Below are 21,451 nucleotides of genomic sequence, written 5' to 3'. Positions count from 1 at the left end.
TAAATGTGTCAGAGATATAAGGATACAATGTTTCACTAGGAGGTCCAAGTATATTTATCTTTTAATTTAATTATATCATAAACAAATACAGTATTGTTTCATAATATAAAACTTTTAAAAATTAAAAATACCTTTAAATTATGTTTTTTTCACATACATTTATTTTGTGAAGAAAAAGAATTCTTAGGTAAAAGACTTCGCAATCTCTTTCTCAGGTTCTGCATAATGCCCCGTAATGAAATAATATAGAAATGAACCATATAAATCAACTATACAGGGAACAAGGAAACAGCATGTCACAGCAAAACAGCATAGATGTACAGCGCCAAACCTATCTGATAATCTAATGATCTGAGTTTACAGATATTATGTACTAATATGTAAGGAATTAAGAACTAATGTTTACACAAAAAATTTGTTAAATTTTATAGAAAAATTATTCAATATTTGATTTTCAATGTAAGTTAATAGCTGCAGCAAAAACATTTAGTAAAAATCTGTTCTAAGATTTTGGCCTACAACCAGAAGCTCCCAGAACAGGAGGGATCAGCTTTTTCACCCACTGTTCTCATCTGAATCCTGGCTTAAAAGCTATTCCAGCTCCCAGCTTTCCAGAAGGCTCCATCCCAGGAATCCTTGCCTGCCATTTGGTTTGCTGATTTTAATCTCTCAGGACTTTCTTACAGTGGCTCTACTATGCTGAACTGGCACTTGCTTCTAGAAGTGAGTTATTATTAAACCTGTAGGTCAATTGTGGCACTAACAACTCTTTGGAAGCTTTCAGCCACAGTGTACAATTTGCTAGTCTAATTAAATATTAATTCTAAGTGTTACATTTTGTGGCTAAGAGCTTTTATTTTCCATCATCAGTCTGGAAGAGAAAGAGGTTACAAGGATAATTTAATCTCTCCCTGTCCTTCTCAACATTAAAGATTAACTACATAGGGTGCAAAAACATTATTAAAGAAGCAAGAACTCTTTATATAGTAATAATAATGTAATCAATAGTGAAAGGTCAAAACATAATATTAGGACATAATATCTGACCTGGTACTTAACCAGTTTTAAATTATAAGTAGTTACAAGCAAATCTGGTCTTAACATTAAGAAATAAGCATAATTCTTGTTCGAAGACAGTAATCTTTCTTTAAGGAAAGATATGCATTTAAGTAAAAAAAAAAAAATAGAAATAATTAAAAACTCACACTTCCTCACAGGTATTTTTCAGATAGCTGCAACACCAAAGATAAGAGGCTTAGTAATTTTATTAGTAAAATAAATACAAAATTAAATAAAATTGTACTCCTTTTCTGTGCTTAGAAAGTGATGTTGAAGATCATCTATAGTGAAAATAATGTAAAAGATCCTTTTCCCTTTTTCCTTCTACCATGTTGGATTAGACTGAACATACAAGTCTCTTTCCCCTCTGCTCCCAGAACAGTTGTGTCCATGCTTGGACACTGGGCATTATAAAGACTATGCAGTCCAGCAGCCAAAGATTCCATATGCCCAAACAGATGACTCAATCTCCATACCGTGATGAGACATTTCACTATTTATATCATTGATACATTTGAAAAGTTTGGCCCTGAATGGCCATGTAGCTAATAATCACTACCACTACAGGAATTATATAATGAATAACAATTTATACTACAACATCACAAAGTTATCTTACAGACAGTCAAAAATTTTTTTAAACCAAAATTATGATTTTCATTGCCTAATGAATATACTTCTGTTAGGTTAAGTAGAATAAAAGGTTTTGAAAGAAAACTATTTTCTTTTAAAGATGTACATGAATCTTAATGATAATTTAAAATATATTCTGCTTTTATGTAAGATGCATATTTACACTTAAGACAAAATGATACATATACTAATGCTCTACTACAGACAGAAACTTATAATTTGAAGTTTGTCTGAAGAGTTTCAATTATCCTTAAACAAAAAAGTAAATCAAATATTATATATACACACAATGCATACAAACTAGGATTTGACTTAACAAACTAACCAGATTCCTGTATGTTCAATCTGAAACAGAAGGAATGAATCGGGAACTGTAAGAACTTATAAATCCCAACCTATAGTAGAAGGGTTAGAACACAGTTCTACCATTTATTATTTTAAAGAAAAACAGATTCTGTTTACAACTCACTAGACTTTTATGAGTTACCAGGATCTGACAAATTATAAAATTAAAATGGGTTTAATATGATTCATTTAAAAAAATTGCTTCTTTTTAACATTTTAAATATATCAATTCTTAATTTTAAAATTCAGGGTACTTAAGAAGATTTGGAAAAATTAAAGGCAGATACTCAGTTGAGATTATTCTAGTTAAAGAAAGAATTCATGAAAAAAATGACATCTAGAATATCTAGCTTTATCCTTTGGTAATTGATAGCTATGATCAAGAGATTAAATCTATAATTTTCATCCTTAAATATACTTCTGAATAAAGTACACTTAAAAAAATACTAAAAATAGTTACATTATGACTCAAGGTGGTGTTATGCTTTACTATGATGCTCACATTAACAACTCCATAAAAATATTTTCAAAATTTTACAGCTGTAAACTTAAAAAAAGTCTGTTGTTTTTTCATCATACAGTTATTCTTAGTTCTTGTTTTAAGAATGAAAGATTTCACACTGAGAGAAATTCACAAGGCCACTGAAGTCCACATTTCATAATCCTGTGCTAGTGGTCAGTTCTAAAGTGCTTCATTGCTTGACTTAAGGGTTTAACTACTAAAGTACTCATCAAATGGTCAAAAAAGATTATGGATGTGAAAACACTGGTTTGGTATTTCTCTACATAAAAACATGCTGTACCACTCATTTCAGTGGGTTCAGAGCTCTAATACATTAATATTATAGATTAATTTGGAAATACATTAACTAAAATAATACACTAAATAAAACCTTATTCAATTTCCAAGAGATATTTTATTAAAAAGTCTTTTTTTTCATGCTTTTCATCAGAAAATGAATTTTCCTTTGTCTACGCTAACTAATGCTGGCAATAGTTTTCCTTAATGAGATTGATAGAGAAAAATTCTTCATATCAAATTATTGTAAAAGAGTAGTTATACGATAAAAAATGAATGAGGCTATTAACTGAACAAGTGCCAATGATGACTAATTAAAAGATGCCATAGGCCAGTTTCAAATCTCAAATCTGTTCTGAAAAAAAAAAAAGTTTAAAAAATTTACCAAATAATATTCTCTAGGCAAACACATTGGATGCTGGAAATACTTAAAATTATTCCGGAGTGAAAGATTATTAATCTTCATATTTTATGCTCAATAATGTCAAAGAAGTTTTCATTCTTATATTATTATAAGGAGAAATTTATCAGGTTGGTGTTTATATTCAAAAACTCCATAACTGTGTAGATTATGACAGGTTGAACAGAAATAAGCAATAATAAAAATTAAATTTTCTTTTTGAAAAGAAAGCTATTCCTCATAGAGCAAAACAAATTTCCTTATTTTAATTACCATTATAAGTGGTTCAATATTTATTTCCAGGCAATTTAAAGTAGAAGTGCTTTTAAATGATAAAAATAATAAAAATCAAGAACAACCTATCACAGATTGTGTTAAAAAATGCATACGCCATGGCAAATTTACCTCACTAATAAAATCACAAGACAGAAAACAAAAAAGTTTATGGATGTGAAAAGGCTGGTTTGGAATTTCTCTACATAAAAACATACTGTACCCATCACTTCAGTAGGTTCAAAGCTCTACTACATTAATATTATAGAAGATTATTTTCCCAAATAGTATATGTTACTGGTCACCATTTTTCTCAAGCACAAAACTATCAAATTAAATATTTTATTAAATAAAATTAATTTAAAAGCCACAAAATGTTTTCATAATCTGGAGGTGGATGACAAACTTTACTAGTAGCAAGCCAATTCCCATTAATAGATAAAATATTAGAATTTCGTATCTTGCTGGTTATAAAAATATCAAACAGTATCCTCTTATAAGTGCTTTAAAGTTACCACTTCACAAAAAAACTCATTAAAAAGTTTTGAGAAGTATAAAAACATTTCTAATCGTAAATGGGAAAAAAGAGTAGAATGCTCTGTGTATTTGAAATATAACAACTTTTAATACTGAACTTTATATTTCAGTTTTTAGAAGCTGAAATAATATTCTTATAATTAATATGTAGAAAGAGTTTAAAAATAGAGTTTTAGTTATTTTTCTTAAACGTAACTTTACTCTTTTTTTTTTTTTTTCCCAATCCACAACCTTTACTTGACAACAGAGTTTTGAACAGTTGAGTTGTGAGAATGTGAGCAGCTGCTGTTATTATAACTAAAGGTCTGTCTACTGCTTGAGTCTGAGAGACCACATGTTCGGCTGTCCTCTCATCTTGCCATCCTCACCAATTAACTATTAACATGGAGGGCTGTACACATGCTCTTGGGGGCTCTTTAACAGGCTTCTTGGCGAGTGGAACAACTACACAGCAGGGATCTGGGAACTGAGTAATGCTCGAATATAGGGGAGCCGTCCATAGTTCTGCTCCTTCTAATGACACTTCACTCCATAGTTCAGCATGTAACAAAGTCTGTATTTAACTTAGACATTTTCACATACGTTTTTAGTACAATGTCTTTGGGTAGATACTAAAACTACATTCTACCAAGAGACAACATGAGTAATAACTACTACATCACAAGGAAAATTGTTTAAGACTATATTACATTTACGTTTAAGACATTTGTAATATATTTGGTGAACAATTTGAGTATTTTAAAAATATTTAGAATTTATTTTTATACATTTGTTTCAAAGTATGCCTGTCAATTTTTTCTTGTGGTATTATGGAAATAAACTTTCATTAACCTAAAGGTAATAAAAGATTTCAAGTTCAAAGTTAAAGTTATGAGGCTGAACATAAAATATTTCAAATGCAAATTTAAATATAATTATCATTCGCTGTACTTGCAAAAGTCTTATTATAACAACAAGTTAGAATCAGTTTTGAATCTATGTCATTATTTTCCCTATTTTAACTTTTCCCCCACTTTGTAATTTTCTTAACTATGTGTTCCTTTCCTATGATAAAATTAAACATGGGAAGCATGCCAAAAGTACAATAAAGGGTAACTAATCATTACTGTACAAGTCTGACAGAATGCTAATAACTAAAGTAAGAACACCAATTCGCTGGTTTACTAATTTAAGAGATGAAGATATTTTACACACAGTACTTTTAATCTAGTGTTATTTTATATAATACATTCAAATAAAGGTATCACAATTTTATTAGCTATAGATATTTAATTATATGACAAAATTTCCGAGGATATCATCTATTTCCTGCCAGATACCACTTTACTATCAATTCCCAAGCTCAAGTATCCACATACCCACATATACTACTTTTTTGTTCCACCCCATCTCTTACACTGCTGAAAAAGGTTCATGGGAATAGGAACCTTGTCTTGTTGGCTACTGTGTCTCTGTGGGTGCCCAGAACACTGCCTGCATTATTTGTTGAATGAGTGAATAACTGAATTACCCTTAGCCATGCAATCACCACTTAAACCCTGACTTACAGTCCCTAGAGACAGCACCAGTCATAGTGGAAAGCAATCGACATGTGATGGTCAGTCTTGTTACAACATGGTGATACTACTAAGATCTGGATGGCTATCTAACTTTATTTATGCTCCTTTGTCTGTCTAAAGTCTAACCTCTGAGAAGATTCTGTCAGTGTCTTTCGTAAGAAGCAGCAGAAACTTAAAGATGTCTATTATTTTTATAGACTTGCATACCTTATTTTTTGTAGCTTCACCTCTGTTCAAATTCTCAGTAATAATAGTGAAGATGCCATCTGCTAACATATATTGAACGTCTACTATGTGCCAGCAGATGTTACTGCTGATCTTCTGATGTGGGTATTTTCCGCTCTATTTTTATAGGTGAAGTTGATATTGAGAAAGTTAAGACTTGACTAAGAATTTATAACTAATCAGGTCTATTTGTCCTAAAACCTAGGTTCTTTCTATCATAGCATGCTACTTTGTACACATTGCTTCTAAATTTTGATTCTAGTTTAGTACCTTTATAGAAAAAGCACTACTGCACAGTGGTAATTAGAGAGAGATTACGTAGGTCTAAATTCTGCCACTGAGTAATTCTGTGATCTTGGAAAAAGATAATGACAGTACCAGTTATACAGGGTTACTGTGAGCCTTAAATAAGTTAATATTTGAAAAGAGTTTAGGACTGCAACAAACTACAGTAATCACTATGGAATGTTATTAAATAAATTCATAGATCCTTTTGATTAGTTTTTTAAACATACAGCTTCTAATTCTTATTGTCTTTCCTTAGCCTAAAATTGTGACTTTCCTTTCCAGTCATTAAAAAAGTTTGCATGACTGGTTGGAGTTAGTAAAAGTTTTCATGACTGGTTGGAGTTAGTAAAAGTTTGCATGAATGGTTGGAGCAAACTATTTACCTTGACATGTTTTCCTAAATATTTTGATATAAAAACAAATATATAGTCAGACATCTTGTTTAAATGTCAAGGGTGTAACTTATTTTTTTTATAGCTTAATTATTATTAGGACCAAAAGACTATATGATAGCTTTGCATAAGTATCTATGGAAGAGAGAATGAAAAATTTTAGAAGGGTATACACTATTTCAAAAGACATTCTCTGTTTTGAGGATCATGTCTTAATTCTTGGTCACACTGTGTAACTCTATAATTATCACCAAATCTGACCCTATATTTTGCTATTTACATTTCAAGGTAGTCTCTTTACTGCTATGTTAGAAAGTATCTCTTCTAGTTGTACAAGGCCTTATGCCTATTTGTTAAGTATCAAAATTAAAATGATGTTGCTTCATGTTCAGACTAAGTTTAGCTTACCTCATTATTCAGTCTTTATTTAAGCGGTACAGACAGGCTAACTTGAGGTCACCTGTTAGTATCACTGCTATTCCCTTAAAAAGAGACTAGAGGAATCACTGTCACAGACATTCACAATGGGGTAGGAATCATTTCTGTAAATAATAAGATGATCACCAACAAAATGGCTTTTAAAAAGTATTTTCCTCTCCTTTCGTTCTTTATTTTTTTGCATATGTTCCTTAGGGATAAATTTTTAAAATGGCACATATATATATATATGGCATAATTGTTTGTCTTTGCTTTATAATTATGTGAAAGAAAACATGTTTTCATTGTTTTTCTCCCTTGTCTGGAATGAAACCTTTTGTTTCATCTTTATGTGTACTAATTTATCAAATATTTTGTAATAATTTTCTATTTAAAACTGTTGAATAATAACCATGTTGCCCAAGAATTTTTTTTTTTTGTAATGGAAAGTCAGTGACATCAAAGTTAGTTAATAATTCTAGATACAGAGGGATAAAGTATGACAGAGGGGAAAGAGTTTATGTTTTATAGTTAAAAAGATCTGAGTTTGAATACCTGCTTTGAATGTAGACTAGATATGTGGCATGTGGCATTGTTAGCTTTACTGTCTTTGCAGGTAACATCACAGCTATCTTGTAGGGTTTCTGTGATGATTAGGGTAGCTATATCATCTAACACTGAAGAAGGTCGAGTTTGAAGCCAGAGAAAGACCTTTGTTTAGCCTTGCCATTTACTAATTGGGTGACTACAAAAACAGAGGTAAAAGTTACTTATTTCCTAAAATGTGAAGATTTAAGGACATGATGCTTTATAGTACTTGGCATGCAGTAACAATGCCTATTAACTAGCTGCAGTAGTAGCACAATGTAGTGATTATACAAATAGCAGTATTTTCATCAATATCTGATAAGTCTGTTTTAGGAGTATTTATTCTTAAAATCAAAAAGCTCACTATATACAAACAAGCTTTCATTAAAGTATTAAGCTCGTAATAACGTCAACAGTGAAAATGATATAAGTATATGTACAATGTCTAAGATAATTAGAGAAAGAAGTTTCCTTATGCTAGTTATACAATTTTAAGCTCATAAGGTTAATTTAGGTCCAGACAAAATTGGTAAAAAGCCCTTAAAAGAAAACTAAGTTATCCTCCCATAACTATTACAAATAAATAAATTCTGCTGGTCAAGGAGTCCAAATTCTGCTGGCCAAGGAGTTTTATTTATGCCAGACTTTTTAGTCATGGTATCAAAATTTGCCATATATGCTATATATAATTAACATAACTAGTATAATAAAGTTTCAAGCAGTTTCAACGATTAGGTATTAGGAATAATTTTTCAAGTAAGAATCCATATTCATTAAATTAACATTTATTGAATATCTAGAAAAAACCTGGGTAGTGTGCTAAGAATTCATAATCACATTCAATATATATTATTACCATAAAGCCATATAAAGAAAAGAATAAATACCTCGCTTTGCCTTTATGGAGTCTATGATATATAAGATATTACACATAAGATTATATAAAACCACATGCTTCAGGCAGACAGTAAGTATTTTAGTAAACAGTGCTAACAATAAAAAGAAAGCTAGTAAATGTAAAATATATTAACATACAAATTATATAATATACAAATTGAATATTAAAGAAAGCAAAAGCTGTTTGAGAAGATTAAAGTAAGTATTTTAGTAAACAGTGCTAACAATAAAAAAAGATTAACTAAAGTTGTATGAAATAAGAATACGTTAATTAGTAAAAGATAAAAACTATAAGACATTTAGGAGAAAACAAAGGACAAAGACTCCGGAGAGGGCAAAGACTGGCAAAATTGGGGAGGTGAGGGAGAGAAACCATCAACCACTTAAAAAATTGGTAAAAGTTAAACTCCATCAACATTAAAAACTTTACTTCAAAAGACATGATAAGAAAAGAAAAAAGGCAAGTCACAGATTGGAAGAAAATAATTGCAGAATTGTGGCTAAAATATCAAGGCATTTAAAAAATTGATTATGAAATTACCAACAAAAAATGGAAAAGAAAAGTTGCAAATGGCCAATAAAAAGTTATCATGGAAAAGCCAATTAAAACCACATGTGCTAACATCTCACCACTAGTTAAGGCGAAGTAGTTTCGGAAAGCTCTTACCTGAGTCAGATGGGTTGGCATTGTGATGATACAGACTGAAAGAGAGGTTCTCAGAAGACCACGGAGAATATAGAGGAACTTGGTGAGGCTGTGACTGTTGTCACAGTTTTCTGTACAGAAAATGTCATCTCCCCACAAAGGTGAGCCAAGACTCTGAATTCCTATTCTTAAAATGTTTTTCTGTTTTTTCTAAAGGAAAGTTGGAGGAAGGTAAACATAGAAAGTTTTGTTAATCAACAGGACACCTCTTTTATCTGCCAGTTCTTATTTTTACTCATACATGTCACATTAGGCAGATAATGTCAAAAGATAAGGTAAAAAACATTATGTACTATTAGTAATAAGACAATATAAAGGAAATCTTTTAGATTACAAGAATATAAAAATTAAAAGAACTTTTTTTTTTTTTACTTTTGGACAATCTGAAGAGTATCACAAGCCACAAACTTTAAATTATGTCTAAATTTTAACAGTAACTATTCTAAGAATTATGTTTGAGGCAGTTAAAACAATATATAACATATCACGGGTAATAATAGAGAAAATCTAAACTAGAATGCTTGCAAACTCATTCTCAGTATTGGAAAATTCTGAAAATCTTTCAACAAACTATGAATTGCTCAATATTTCTCATTTTATTTTATCATACCTAGTACCTAATCTTTTTGGAAAAAGTTTATAGATGTATAATTTTTTTGGTCTTACATTTTACACTTGCCTCTAGTTCTTTCTTCTTGAAACTGCTGAATTATTGAATTATTAAACTTCAACTGTTCAATAAGCTATTGAATTACTGAATTGTTAAATGTAATTATTTATTGAATTATTAAATTCAATAATTCAAGTTCAAGATTTTTCATAAAATTTAGACCTGGAGCCTGCTGACATTAAGGTCATAATAACAGTGACTGATATTTCTTGGGAAACAAACATTTAAAAACTATTAAAGAAACCCTAGGATGACTACCAGTAAGTGTTTACCAGGATATATGTTTATAACAAATTCTATTGTTTGTGTTATCCTAAATGAATACAATTTTTATAAATGCTTTCCTTAAGCGATCAAGCAAAATTTCTGTGCAAGAGGAAGGCATTAAGGAAACTGGCACATGCAAATAATTGAAAAATCATTATTATAGTTTTGATGGGAAAAATACAGTATTGTCTCTTACAGCCATGATTTGGGATACGTGCCACTTCAGATGTGATTTCTGATTAAACGAGATCCTAAAATGCATCACTCAATATTGCTATAAAATCCAATAATGAAATATTTTAACCAAGTAGTTACTGTTGAACACATATGTATTTCCCTGATGTTACAATTTAAAGTGGAATTTGTGTATTTCTTTTCAAACAGAACTTATTGACAATAGAATGTCGGGAAAATGAATAAAACATTAAAACTTTAATGTAGCTAGTAAGATGAACAAGATGGAGACTTATAATCTATATACTATGTAACTAAGTAGATATATGATTCTGGGTAAGATACGTACATTACTTAGGCCTTTGTTTTCTTATCTCTAAAATTAAAAGGATAGAAGAGAACACTGTTCTATGCTTCCATGTAATTCTTCGAATATATGAAGGGACATAATGGTGTGGATAAGACTATTAAGTATGAGATTACAGAAAAAGGAATTTAGGCTAAGCACATTAGAAAAACAGTTCCCGATTCCGAGGACCTGAAACATGATGATGCTATTAAGGCAGCTAATTTTTTTTTTTTTTTTTTTTTTGCCTGATTGTATTAAGGTTATGATAGATGGCCACCTAAGACACCCTATGTTAGGATCCTTGATGGTCCATATAAATTGTTTTCTTTTTATTTCTGCCTTACTTTAATGAAGTGAAGCACTGATGTGTCCCAGGGCATGGCATATGTTACATGTATAATAAATACATTACTGGTAATTTAATGTGAGATATTTGTGAAATAATTTATTCCTTTTTATTACTTAAAACATCAGAACTTAAGTAAAATGACAAGAATTTAAGGCTCATTTTACCATCTATAAAATTACTGTGTGGTAATTAAGTTAGATTCCTAACAGAAAGAGGAATCTAGCACAGGGGAGACAGAAACTCACAAAAAGACTGCTAGGTATTTGAATGAAACGTGAAGGTAAAAGGGAAGCAGAATAATATTGATTCCTCTGTCAATATTTCAGAAATTAAAGATCAGTGGTATTTTAACCCATAGTCACCATTACCTAGTACTGTGTCAAAAAGTGCCTGCTGAAAGTTGATAAAACAAATGCCGTTAGGCACAGAATCAGAACTAAAGAAGTTTAGTGACCGTGATAGATACACTGATATATGCATTCACAAAGAATGACACTATTAAGACCAAAAATGATTAAGTGACAGGTTATTTAAGGGGGGCAGGTATGTAGCACATCAGAAAGTAATTGAGCTTCAACATGAGGAATGTATTTACATTTTAAAAAATGATTGTTATTGCAAAAACACAGGCTGGATTACAGATCTCCTGTGGAGTTTGGGACACTCAGTTTTTTATTTTTTTTTTTAGTGTTGGGGAATCATGGAGGGTACAAGAAACCAGGTTATACTGATTGCATTTGGGACACTTAGTTTTTTTGCTATGCAATGTAAGAACAGGGCATACTGTGTGGCATGATAGGATTTGAGAAGTGTTTTTTGTCAGCTGTCCAATAAATTTATTCCTATGAGAATATCTAAAATACTTTGATACTGGTATTCTAAGTAAAATCAACATTCAAATTTCATTTTTATCATATATTTCTTAGCTATTTGTAAATAACTTAAAAAACAAATGAAACTGACAGAATTTGTGAATAGCTTTATTTCAATTATCTTTACAAATAAGCTACACTACTTACACTTTGTTTTCTTTTTCTTTTTGCCTTACTTGAATGAAATGAAGCACTGAGGTATCCCAGGGCATATGTACATCATATATATTACCGGTAACTTAATGAGAGATACTTGTTTTGGTATTTAATACAATATTTGTGACTAAAAAATAGTCACACTAAGTGTCCCAAACACCACAGGAGATCTATAACCCAGCCTGTGTTTTTGCAACTACAATCATTTTTAAAAATGTAAATACATTCCTCATGTTGAAGCTCAATTTCTTTCTGATGTGCTCCATACCTGCCCCACTTAAATAACTTGTCACTTCTCATTCTTGGTCTTAATATTGTCATTAAGTAGTTAATTATAAGGTAGTATTTGATATTCTGTTCTTTAAGGCCTATTTCTATACATTGTCTCTAATAAGTTCAGTTCATTTGAAAATATAGTGCTAAAAAAGATGAAAAGTAAGATTTATTTCTATGTCAGAACATTATTTTTACTCAGGAATATTTTTTAGAGTGCTGCCTGGTTGATGCATTTTTGTGGCTTCTTGAAATCATCTAAAGTTTCTGAGTCTGATGTACAGACCGGGCCCTTTAGCAAACAGTATAGTGTATAACCTTAAAGCTATGAATTTCATTAACTATATTTTAGTTACAATAAAATGGGAATATATTTTTTGTAATAACTTATTGGCATTAGGGCATATTTTAATTTTTAAATTTAACCGTCTTGTCATTCATCAAATAAATATATACCTAAACCCTCTTTAGCCTTTATAAAAGTCAATAGTTCAAATTGAATATTTGGTTCAGACGTCCAAACCAGCTCCAGTGGTGTCTATCAGTTTTCATGGGGAAAAAATTCTGTTTCTTAAAAATGGTGTTGTTTTCACACCCAAATAAAAAACTAAGAAAAGAATAATTTCATTCCATTTTAATACTCAGTTACTTATTAAGGATTCTTAGGATGTATCTGTGGGCATATGCACATGTATATGCACATCATGTGCCTTTGTTGTTTTGGATTCCGTTAAATTTATTACTTTCAGAAGATGTGTCATCATCCTCCAAGAACAGCAGCTCTGCACACTGTACCACAGGAACTGTTATGACATGCCTGTTTCCATAGTTACCACAGCAAGTGGGGAAAGATGACTGTCAGGGACCAATTTGCCTCTCCAGACAGGCACTGGTACCAAAGGGAAGACATGGTACCCTTCAATCTTAGGTAGCACCAAAAATGGAACAACAATGAGCAAAATAAAATCGTATTAAATACCAAAGGCCATCACAAAAACTGTGATATACATAGAAAGCCATCTATAAATAAATGCCTGTGCTTTACTACACATATGCTTAAGTATTTCTGACCTGCAACTAAGGTGGTAATAAAAATAAATTGGAAAATTATTTCTTTTGCCATTGAAAAGTATTAAATATAGTAAAAAAATTTTATGATATTTTAAAATTTTTGAATTAAGAGCAGATGTGCTAATAAGATCGAAGATAAGACTTTCACTTGTCTTTTTCAATAAAAATAATAGGGTTCTGAAAATACTTCTGCTAAAATAATAAAAATGTAATGCAAATCTTTTAGCAGCAAAAGCAACTAAAATCACTGTGGAAGAATTTTGAAAGGCATGTTACCTAGAAATAAAATTTTCCTCATTTTGTTTAAGTTTAACTAACCAGAACATCTTTATTAGTTGGAACTTGGAGGAAGTTCTTAAAATTAGAGTTACAGAGAAATAGTTGTTATAAAATATTTTATTATAGCAAATTAAAATGAATCTTTTATTCAGTGAAACAACTCAAAGCATAATGTAATAAGAGTAAAATCTTAAGATAATTCTTACTGATAAGGTAATTTGAAATTAAGGCCTGAATGAGAGAAATAGAAAATTTAGATAAAAAAAGTACCAGGCTTTCAAATTTAAAAGTAATTTTCAAAATGTAGTTACTTATTCATCCCAGATGCTGCATATACATATTTAAAAATATTTAATATTAACAATGCAAGTGTACATCTTTATGTGTCTTTACCGAGAACTCAGCTAAAATTCTAAATACAATCTACAACAGCCTGTGATCTATGCTTGAAAACTATTTGTTTACTGTTGATTATTCTAAGATCTTCTGTGTTCCCACCCCCAGAGAATTTGAAAAAAACATATATGTGATTATAAAAGGCTTTGCAGGTACTCAATACCTGGGGATTGGATCCATCAAATCCTTCCTCATAAATGATGTTCTGGATAAACTGAAGCAGCTTTATGTAACCAGGGGTCAAAGAACTGTTGGTAAGAAATAGTTAAAATATATAAATGGGTTTATTATATAGGAAGTACACTAAAATATGAAGTCAATAATTAAAAGGTATACATTTAGTAGAGTACGTGACAGTTACATACCAATGGAGGGGTCAAGATCAGTTTGTTTTTGTAAGTCCCTGACTGCCCCCTCCCTCACCCTTGGTTTGTGACTTTAAATATAAAATAAAATGTGTCAAATAGTATTAAATACACCTAAAACATAAAGTCAATACATACAAGGAATAAGTTACAATGCTTTATATTAACTTGCTTGGTGTTCTTGACATTATGGGAGGATACAAATCTGTGGAGACTGAGATGACTTAATTATGTCAGGCTTAGTTACCTCCGAGAAAATTAATGATTTAATGAAGCAACCTAAAAGATGAAGCCACTATAGCTTTTCAGGAGTAATCATACATAATTAACACATACTTAATGACCTGTGATGCCAAGTACACCTGAATCAATGTCCCAATCATCTGAGCTCATTTTCATCAAAGTTTCAATTTTCTTAGAACAAACTGCTAGAATAATAGTAATTTTAAAACTTGCTATTTTAAGACATAAGAAGAGAAGCAAGTATAATCTCTATTAAATTTACTGTTTATTCACTTCCTTTGTCAAAATATAATAATATATGAGTTTAAGAAGATAACCTAAACTCAATTATTTCTCACATGAATATGAATACTAGCATTAATGTTATCATTTTTAGATATTTTATAAATACTATGAAATATCTCAAAGAAAATTCAGTAAGAGTGAAGAAAGTCTACACTAACTGAAGTTATAATTCTGCATAGTGGATAATCTGTGCATGGTGGCTCAACAGTAAGTGCCATACTATTGAAGCTCTGGAGCGTAGCAATTCCACAGACCCTGAAAAACCCAATGATGTAAAAGCTGTAACATTAAAAATACAAATGTATTTGCTTGAAGTGATCCTAAGTAAAGCAGTCACATAGGCAGAAGAAATGTGCAAGGAAAGAATGAAATATAATTTGAAGTAAGCATGCAACAGTACAGAATATAAAAAGTTGGGAAATGTAGCAGACTGCATAATGTGCAAAATCAATGGCAGGTGCTTCAACAAAAACATATGTCCATCTCTGTAAACATGCTGTCAAATAGCTCTGGTTAACCTAAAAGTATCTATCTTACAAAAACAAAGAAGCCAAAAGAAAAGAAAGCTGTCCTGTATAAAACAAAGATATCTCCAAGTAATGAAGGATTTGGTAGTATGGTTATTTTTTATACAGTTATTTCTCCATTTTCAGTGAAAACTGTAGATTACATAGACACATTGTCCACTTTTATGCATGAGGAAATGTGTCTGCAAATAGTATTCTGCAAAGGCAATTTTTTTTGACTATTTCATATCTTACCACGCATTTGTCCTGAATAGCTCAACTTATAGAAGATAGTAGAGTTGCTGAATGCAGTACATTCAATATCCATCTGGGTTGATTAGTTTCGCACAAAGGGTAAAATCTGCTCCAAGTTTCCAGATTATGAAATGAATTTTAGCCATCCATTTAATGAATGTTACTACAGGCAAAAGGAGGGTAGCTCAAGAATATATCCAGTGTATTCTAATCCATCAATAATAATTAATTCTATCCCAAATCATTATTATTTCAAATAATAATAATGGGACCATGCAGTATTTGTCTTTTTGTGCTTGTCTCATTTCACTTAATACAAGGTCCTTTAGTTTCATCCACCTTGTCACAAATGACAGGATTTCCTTTTTTGAAGGCTAAATAATATTCCACTATGTATGTGTATACATCACATTTTCTTATTCATTTATCTGCTGATGAACACTTAGGTTGATTCCATGTCTTGGCTATGATGAACAAGGTAGCAATAAATATGGGAGTACAGATATGTCTTCAATGCAGAATTCATTTATGAGTCATACAGTAACATTTCAGTCAACAAAAAACCAGATATGATAATGATCCTTTAAGATTATAATGCTGAAACATTCCTATCACCTAATGATGTCACAGCCTTCAAAACACTCTACTATGTACCCCAGAATTGCATTAATATATATAGTTACCATTCAATAAAAAAAATAAACTACTTAGATACTACCCAAAAAAACCCCACCAAAAAACACTGTACTATAACATACTGCCCATGTGTTTGTGGTAATGCTGGTGTAAGCCTGTTGCACTACAAATCATATAAAAATACAGCAATAAAATTATGTACAATATACAGGGTGGGATAAAGTGCAATAGTTTACTATTTAAATTGCACACAAACTTTATGTCCACCTTGTATAATACTTGGTAATAAATTACTATATTATTGGTTCAGGTACTTACTACATTATACCAGTAATTTTCAACTGGTGTGCCATGGCATAATAATATGCCATGAGAGGATGTTAGGTGTGCTGTAAAATTTTTAAAGATTATTAATCAAATTATTTTGAAAGAAGTTCAAAGCACAATAAGCATATTCTTTGTTTTACTCTTTTTTTTTTTGATCAACGTAATTTAAGTTGTAGAAGTTTAACTATAGGTTCAAGTGTGCCATTGTGATAAAGAAGGCTGAAAAACACTGCATTCTGCTTTCATTCAGTATTTTAAAGTGTACTTTTAAAAATTATTTTAAAAAAATGTCAACTATCTGGAGGAGAAGGGAAAACTTCTCCTTTGCCCCTAGAAGTTTCATTGAAAGATCAACTCACAGTAGGGCAGATTAATAAGAGAAAGAGATTACAAATTTATTTCCCATGTGCTTCAGAAGAATCACAGAGTGATTACCTAATATTTCAATGGGGTCCAAAACTTTATATGCCCCCATTTTAGAGAGGAGGAGGAGATGAGGAATACAGGTAATTCTGTTGAGAGGCAACAAACAATTACTAGAGAGGATGAATATATCTATTGGGAGAATGAATGGATGGGCGAAATAGATTGACTTGTAAATAGTTCTCTTTAGAAATTAAATTAACCTGAGAGGCAGATTTTATTTTTAAAATGACCTGGACCAGGTCTGCTTGCATTCTTAATTTTCTTTCCTGAAATAGATATTGAGATAATAGAGAGAGGACAGAAAGATAATTTTTTTTTTTTTTTTTTTTTTTTGAGACAGAGCCTCAAGCTGTCCCCCTGGGTAGAGTGCTGTGGCATTACAGCTCACAGCAACCTCCAACTCCTGGGCTCAAGCGAGTCTCCTGCCTCCGCCTCCCAAGTAGCTGGGACCACAGGCGCCCGCCACAACGCCCGGCTATTTTTTGGTTGCAGCCGTCATTGTTGTTTTGGCGGGTCCGGGCTAGGGATTCGAACCCGCCACCTTAGGTGTACGTGGCTGGCGCCTTAGCCAGTTGAGCTATAGGCGCCGAGCCAGAAAGATAATTCTTAACCGGTCTATCTTGCTTATATGATAGAAGAAAAGCCCCTTCTAACACCTGTTGATTTGTGAGGGCCTTTAATTCAAACACTCTTTATACCAATGAGTCATATATTGGGATGAAATTCCATGAGCTCCTTCATTGCCCCTATCTGGAACTTTCTTAGAAGTTTTAAGTTAGCATTATAAAAGTGATCCCTAAATCAAAATTATTTGTACCACTAATCAAACCATAGCAAGTGGATAATTACAGTGGTATATATCTGTGCTGGTTACTTTTATTCTCAGTGAAAGGTCATAGCTGATCATAAAGATGGAAGAAGAGATATTGGAGTTTTTTTTTTTTTTTTAAAAGAGGAAGTGTGAAAGTGTTATCTAGGAGAGAGAAAGGGTGAACAGTGGGATTGCCACATAGCCTTAGGGCCTGTTGAGGATTGTGGTCATGCATTTAAAGTCAGTTCAGTCTGCTTTGATGGATGTTTTTAGCTGCACTGAGGTAGACGTAGAGGTAACTTAGTTAGATTTAACCAGAATGGTAGTATTGCTAAGTATAACAAAACAATAGAAGGGAAAGAAAGTGAGGATAATGATGGACCATGGATCCATACAGTTAAGTCAATATAGTTAATTAGGGAGTGACTGAAAAAGTGGTAAAAAATGATACAGAGATCTCAGCAGGATCAAATGATTGCAGGTACGAGGTAGAAAGGCAGAGAGTGATGGTTGTAGAAATGTATAATATTGAGGTCATAGAGGGATACGGAGTTACTGATAATGACGATATCTAACAAATGACCATGGGAGTGATTAGCTTAGGAAGCATGGAGACAAGATCATTATTGGAGAAGAGGTGAAAAAAATGACAGAACAGGGTATAAAAATGTTGAATAATGATCTAAGGTTGGATAGATTACTGCAACAATGAAAGGTAGTAGGAGATAATAAGCAATTTTTTTTAATTAAGTCTTTCGTACATAGATCATAAATACATTTATGCCATTATAGGATTCAATGTGATGATTATTTGTACAAATTGGAAAGTTCACATCCTATTAAACAACATAGCCTTCACCACTTTTACCCTGTTACAGGATTAAGACATTTATGCTCTACACCTGATAGATCCAGCTTGTACTTGCAATATGCTCCATGGGTGTGGTCCCCCTACTAACCCTCCTTCTAATGACCCACCCCCCTCCTTTTCCCTCTCCCTCCTCTTCCCTCCTCCATCCTAGGCTATAGGTGAGTTTCATTTTTCATGTGCAAGTGTGAGTGATTATAAATTGGTTTCACAGTAGTACTGAGTACATTGGATATTTTATTTTCCATTCCTGAGATACTTTACTAAGAAAAATATTTTCAAAAAAATGAAGACTTTACCTCTTTTATGTTTATATGGATGGAACTGGAAAATAATCAATTTTTGATGTAAACAAGTCATTAGATTATCTCTCCTAATGACTTGTTTAGATCAAGAATTGAAGTCTAAGTGATGTTGAGCTAAATTATTTTTCATGAAGGATCATAACCTCTCTTAATAGTATCCCTGTCAGATAGTAGACTGCTTAGCCCATGCATACAATTCTTGCGTCCTCTTGTTGGTGTCTGCTGGTCATTGCTCTCCCTGGTGCCCTTAATACATTTTTAGACTCTGTATGTTCTTGGTTGAACATCTATGATGAAGAGAAACAAACTCAGTGTTGTTAAGTGAAAAGCATCGAAGAAGACAAATCAGTAAATGACAGCCTTCAGGGTAATAGTAATGAAATTTTTAACTTGAAAATTACTTGTGAATAGACTTCACAGTCTATAGTCACATGTAAATTATATGCTAATACTATAACTTTAATTTAGCAAACTACTTTATACAATTAGTTAAGGCACTTGATATTCTGCCTACTGCCTTACAAGTGCATCTTACTATTTGTCATAGATGAATACTTGAAATATATGTGTAAATACAATTCTGGTAATACAAATCATATTTTTTCACTGATCGGCATAGTAATGTCAAAAATGTTTCATCATCACTTTAAATTAATCCTAATTGGGAGTGATAACAGCTTTTCTTCCTAAGTGTTTCTATCAAGTAGTTAATTCAATATTTAAATGTAACAAGAGATCTTATTTTTAAAAACCTAGCAATGAATTTTAATGAGAAAAATCATTCTGGAATCATAGAATTCTAAAGTCTGAACAGACAACAGAGATTATCTTGTGCAACTCTTGACTTTATAGATGAGAAAATTTTGAGGACCAGAAGAGAAAATTTAAAGAATTTGCCTCATATCACACTTTTAGCTACAGTTCTTGGCACAGGTAGAACTAGATCCCAGGTTTTTAGCATATGTTCCACTGTGTGACTTATTTGAAATGTATTTGTAAAGCTACACTTTTCAATACTAAATTTTCATTATACATCACCCACCAAGTTAATTTAAGTGAGGCATATTGGCGAAGGCCTCTGAGATGCAATTAAGAGAGAAATTTCTTCCTAAAAGGATACACCTGAATGCTTCATGTGACTACATTGAATGGAACCCTGTTTAGACCTCCTCTGAGTCATATTAGTGAACTCACAGAGTTTTCATTTAATATAGATTTCACTCTGCAGCTTTATATTACTATAGGCAAAAGAGCAGATAATTAGATGTTTAGAAAATTTGGCTTTTAAGTGCTACTTCTGTTACTTTATTATTGTATGACCCTAAGGAAATCACTTAGCCTCTAATGGGTTTTGCCTCACAAAGCCATTGTATTCATCAAATATATTGATTATTTGCTATGTACCAGACACTGTTGATCTGTGGCACAATTAAAATCAGGTAGTCTTGTGTATTTTAATTTCATATATACATAATTTTGTTTTGTAATTTATCTTTTCACAAATGATATCTTGTCTCCTGTTACCCAAATTTTATAGTTTTGTTGTTGCTACATTTGTTCTTTCGTCATATTAAAAGATTATTGTATTACTTTTGCCTTTGAAAAAGGAATATTTACAATAATCTTTTAACATGATGAAACAGGAAAAGGAAAAAGTTATTTATCTCAACATCCAAATTGAATAAAATTTATTTATTATCTTATTTCTTTTCAAGATATACTACATCTCATTTTTCTTCCTGCTGATTTTTTTATCTTTCTTAATGAGACCAAATAACAAAACTACTTTTCACAGAAAAATCGTTATCATTGGTAGATAGAAATTAAAATTTTCTAATGTAAATTGTCTTTAAGACCTGTTGGGGTGCGATACTAGTAAGCACGAGTCTCATTTTTTTCTTCAGCTTTTTAAGAAGTACTAAACTTGGTTGTCAGAAAACATCAATATTTGTGTCATCTCCCTTTATCCATGCTTGTGTATTAATATAAAGGAATAAATTCCTATGGAACAAGATAGTAATATAGGCAGAAGCATGAATACTACATAATGAACATAGAAAAATTTGCCTCTTTTTAAATAAAGAAAATTTTAGGTGCTTGATATTTTAAAGGTAAAATTAAAGTCTAGTAATTGTTTTTAAATTCTTTGTACTGTTATAGTTTTAAAGACTACATTGTAGAATCTTTTCTTTGAGATAGAGCCTCAAGCTGTTGCCCTGGGTAGAGTGCTATGACATCACAGCTCACAGCAACCTTCAACTCCTGGCTCAAGCGATTCTCCTGCCTCTGCCTCCCAAGTAGCTGGGACCTCAGGCACCTGCCACAACGCCCAGCTATTTTTTGGTTGCAGCCGTCATTGTTGTTTGGCAGGCCAGGCTGGATTTGAACCCGCCAGCTCAGGTGTATGTGTATGTGGCTGGCACCCTAGCTGCTTGAGTCACAGGCGCCGA

At 31.7% G+C, this 21,451-nt stretch overlaps 1 protein-coding gene across 1 annotated transcript in view; it reads right to left on the bottom strand.

The window, feature by feature from the left end:
• The window catches only part of ELP4 (elongator acetyltransferase complex subunit 4), a 93,705-nt gene that overhangs the window by 10,545 nt on the left and 61,709 nt on the right, over positions 1-21,451 (bottom strand). The window contains exons 6-7 of the mRNA XM_023510053.1: positions 14,138-14,222; positions 9,080-9,268 (exon numbers count right to left, since the gene is read on the bottom strand). Of these exons, the coding sequence (XP_023365821.1) occupies positions 9,080-9,268; positions 14,138-14,222 (274 nt within the window). The remainder of the gene's footprint in view (positions 1-9,079; positions 9,269-14,137; positions 14,223-21,451) is intronic.

This window comes from Otolemur garnettii, unplaced genomic scaffold (assembly GCF_000181295.1).
Source record: "Otolemur garnettii isolate 467f Iridium unplaced genomic scaffold, OtoGar3 scaffold00001, whole genome shotgun sequence".
Classification (NCBI taxonomy): Eukaryota; Metazoa; Chordata; class Mammalia; order Primates; family Galagidae; genus Otolemur; species Otolemur garnettii.
Note: the sequence above shows the minus strand (reverse complement) of the source record. Positions and strands in the feature narration are given on the sequence as shown.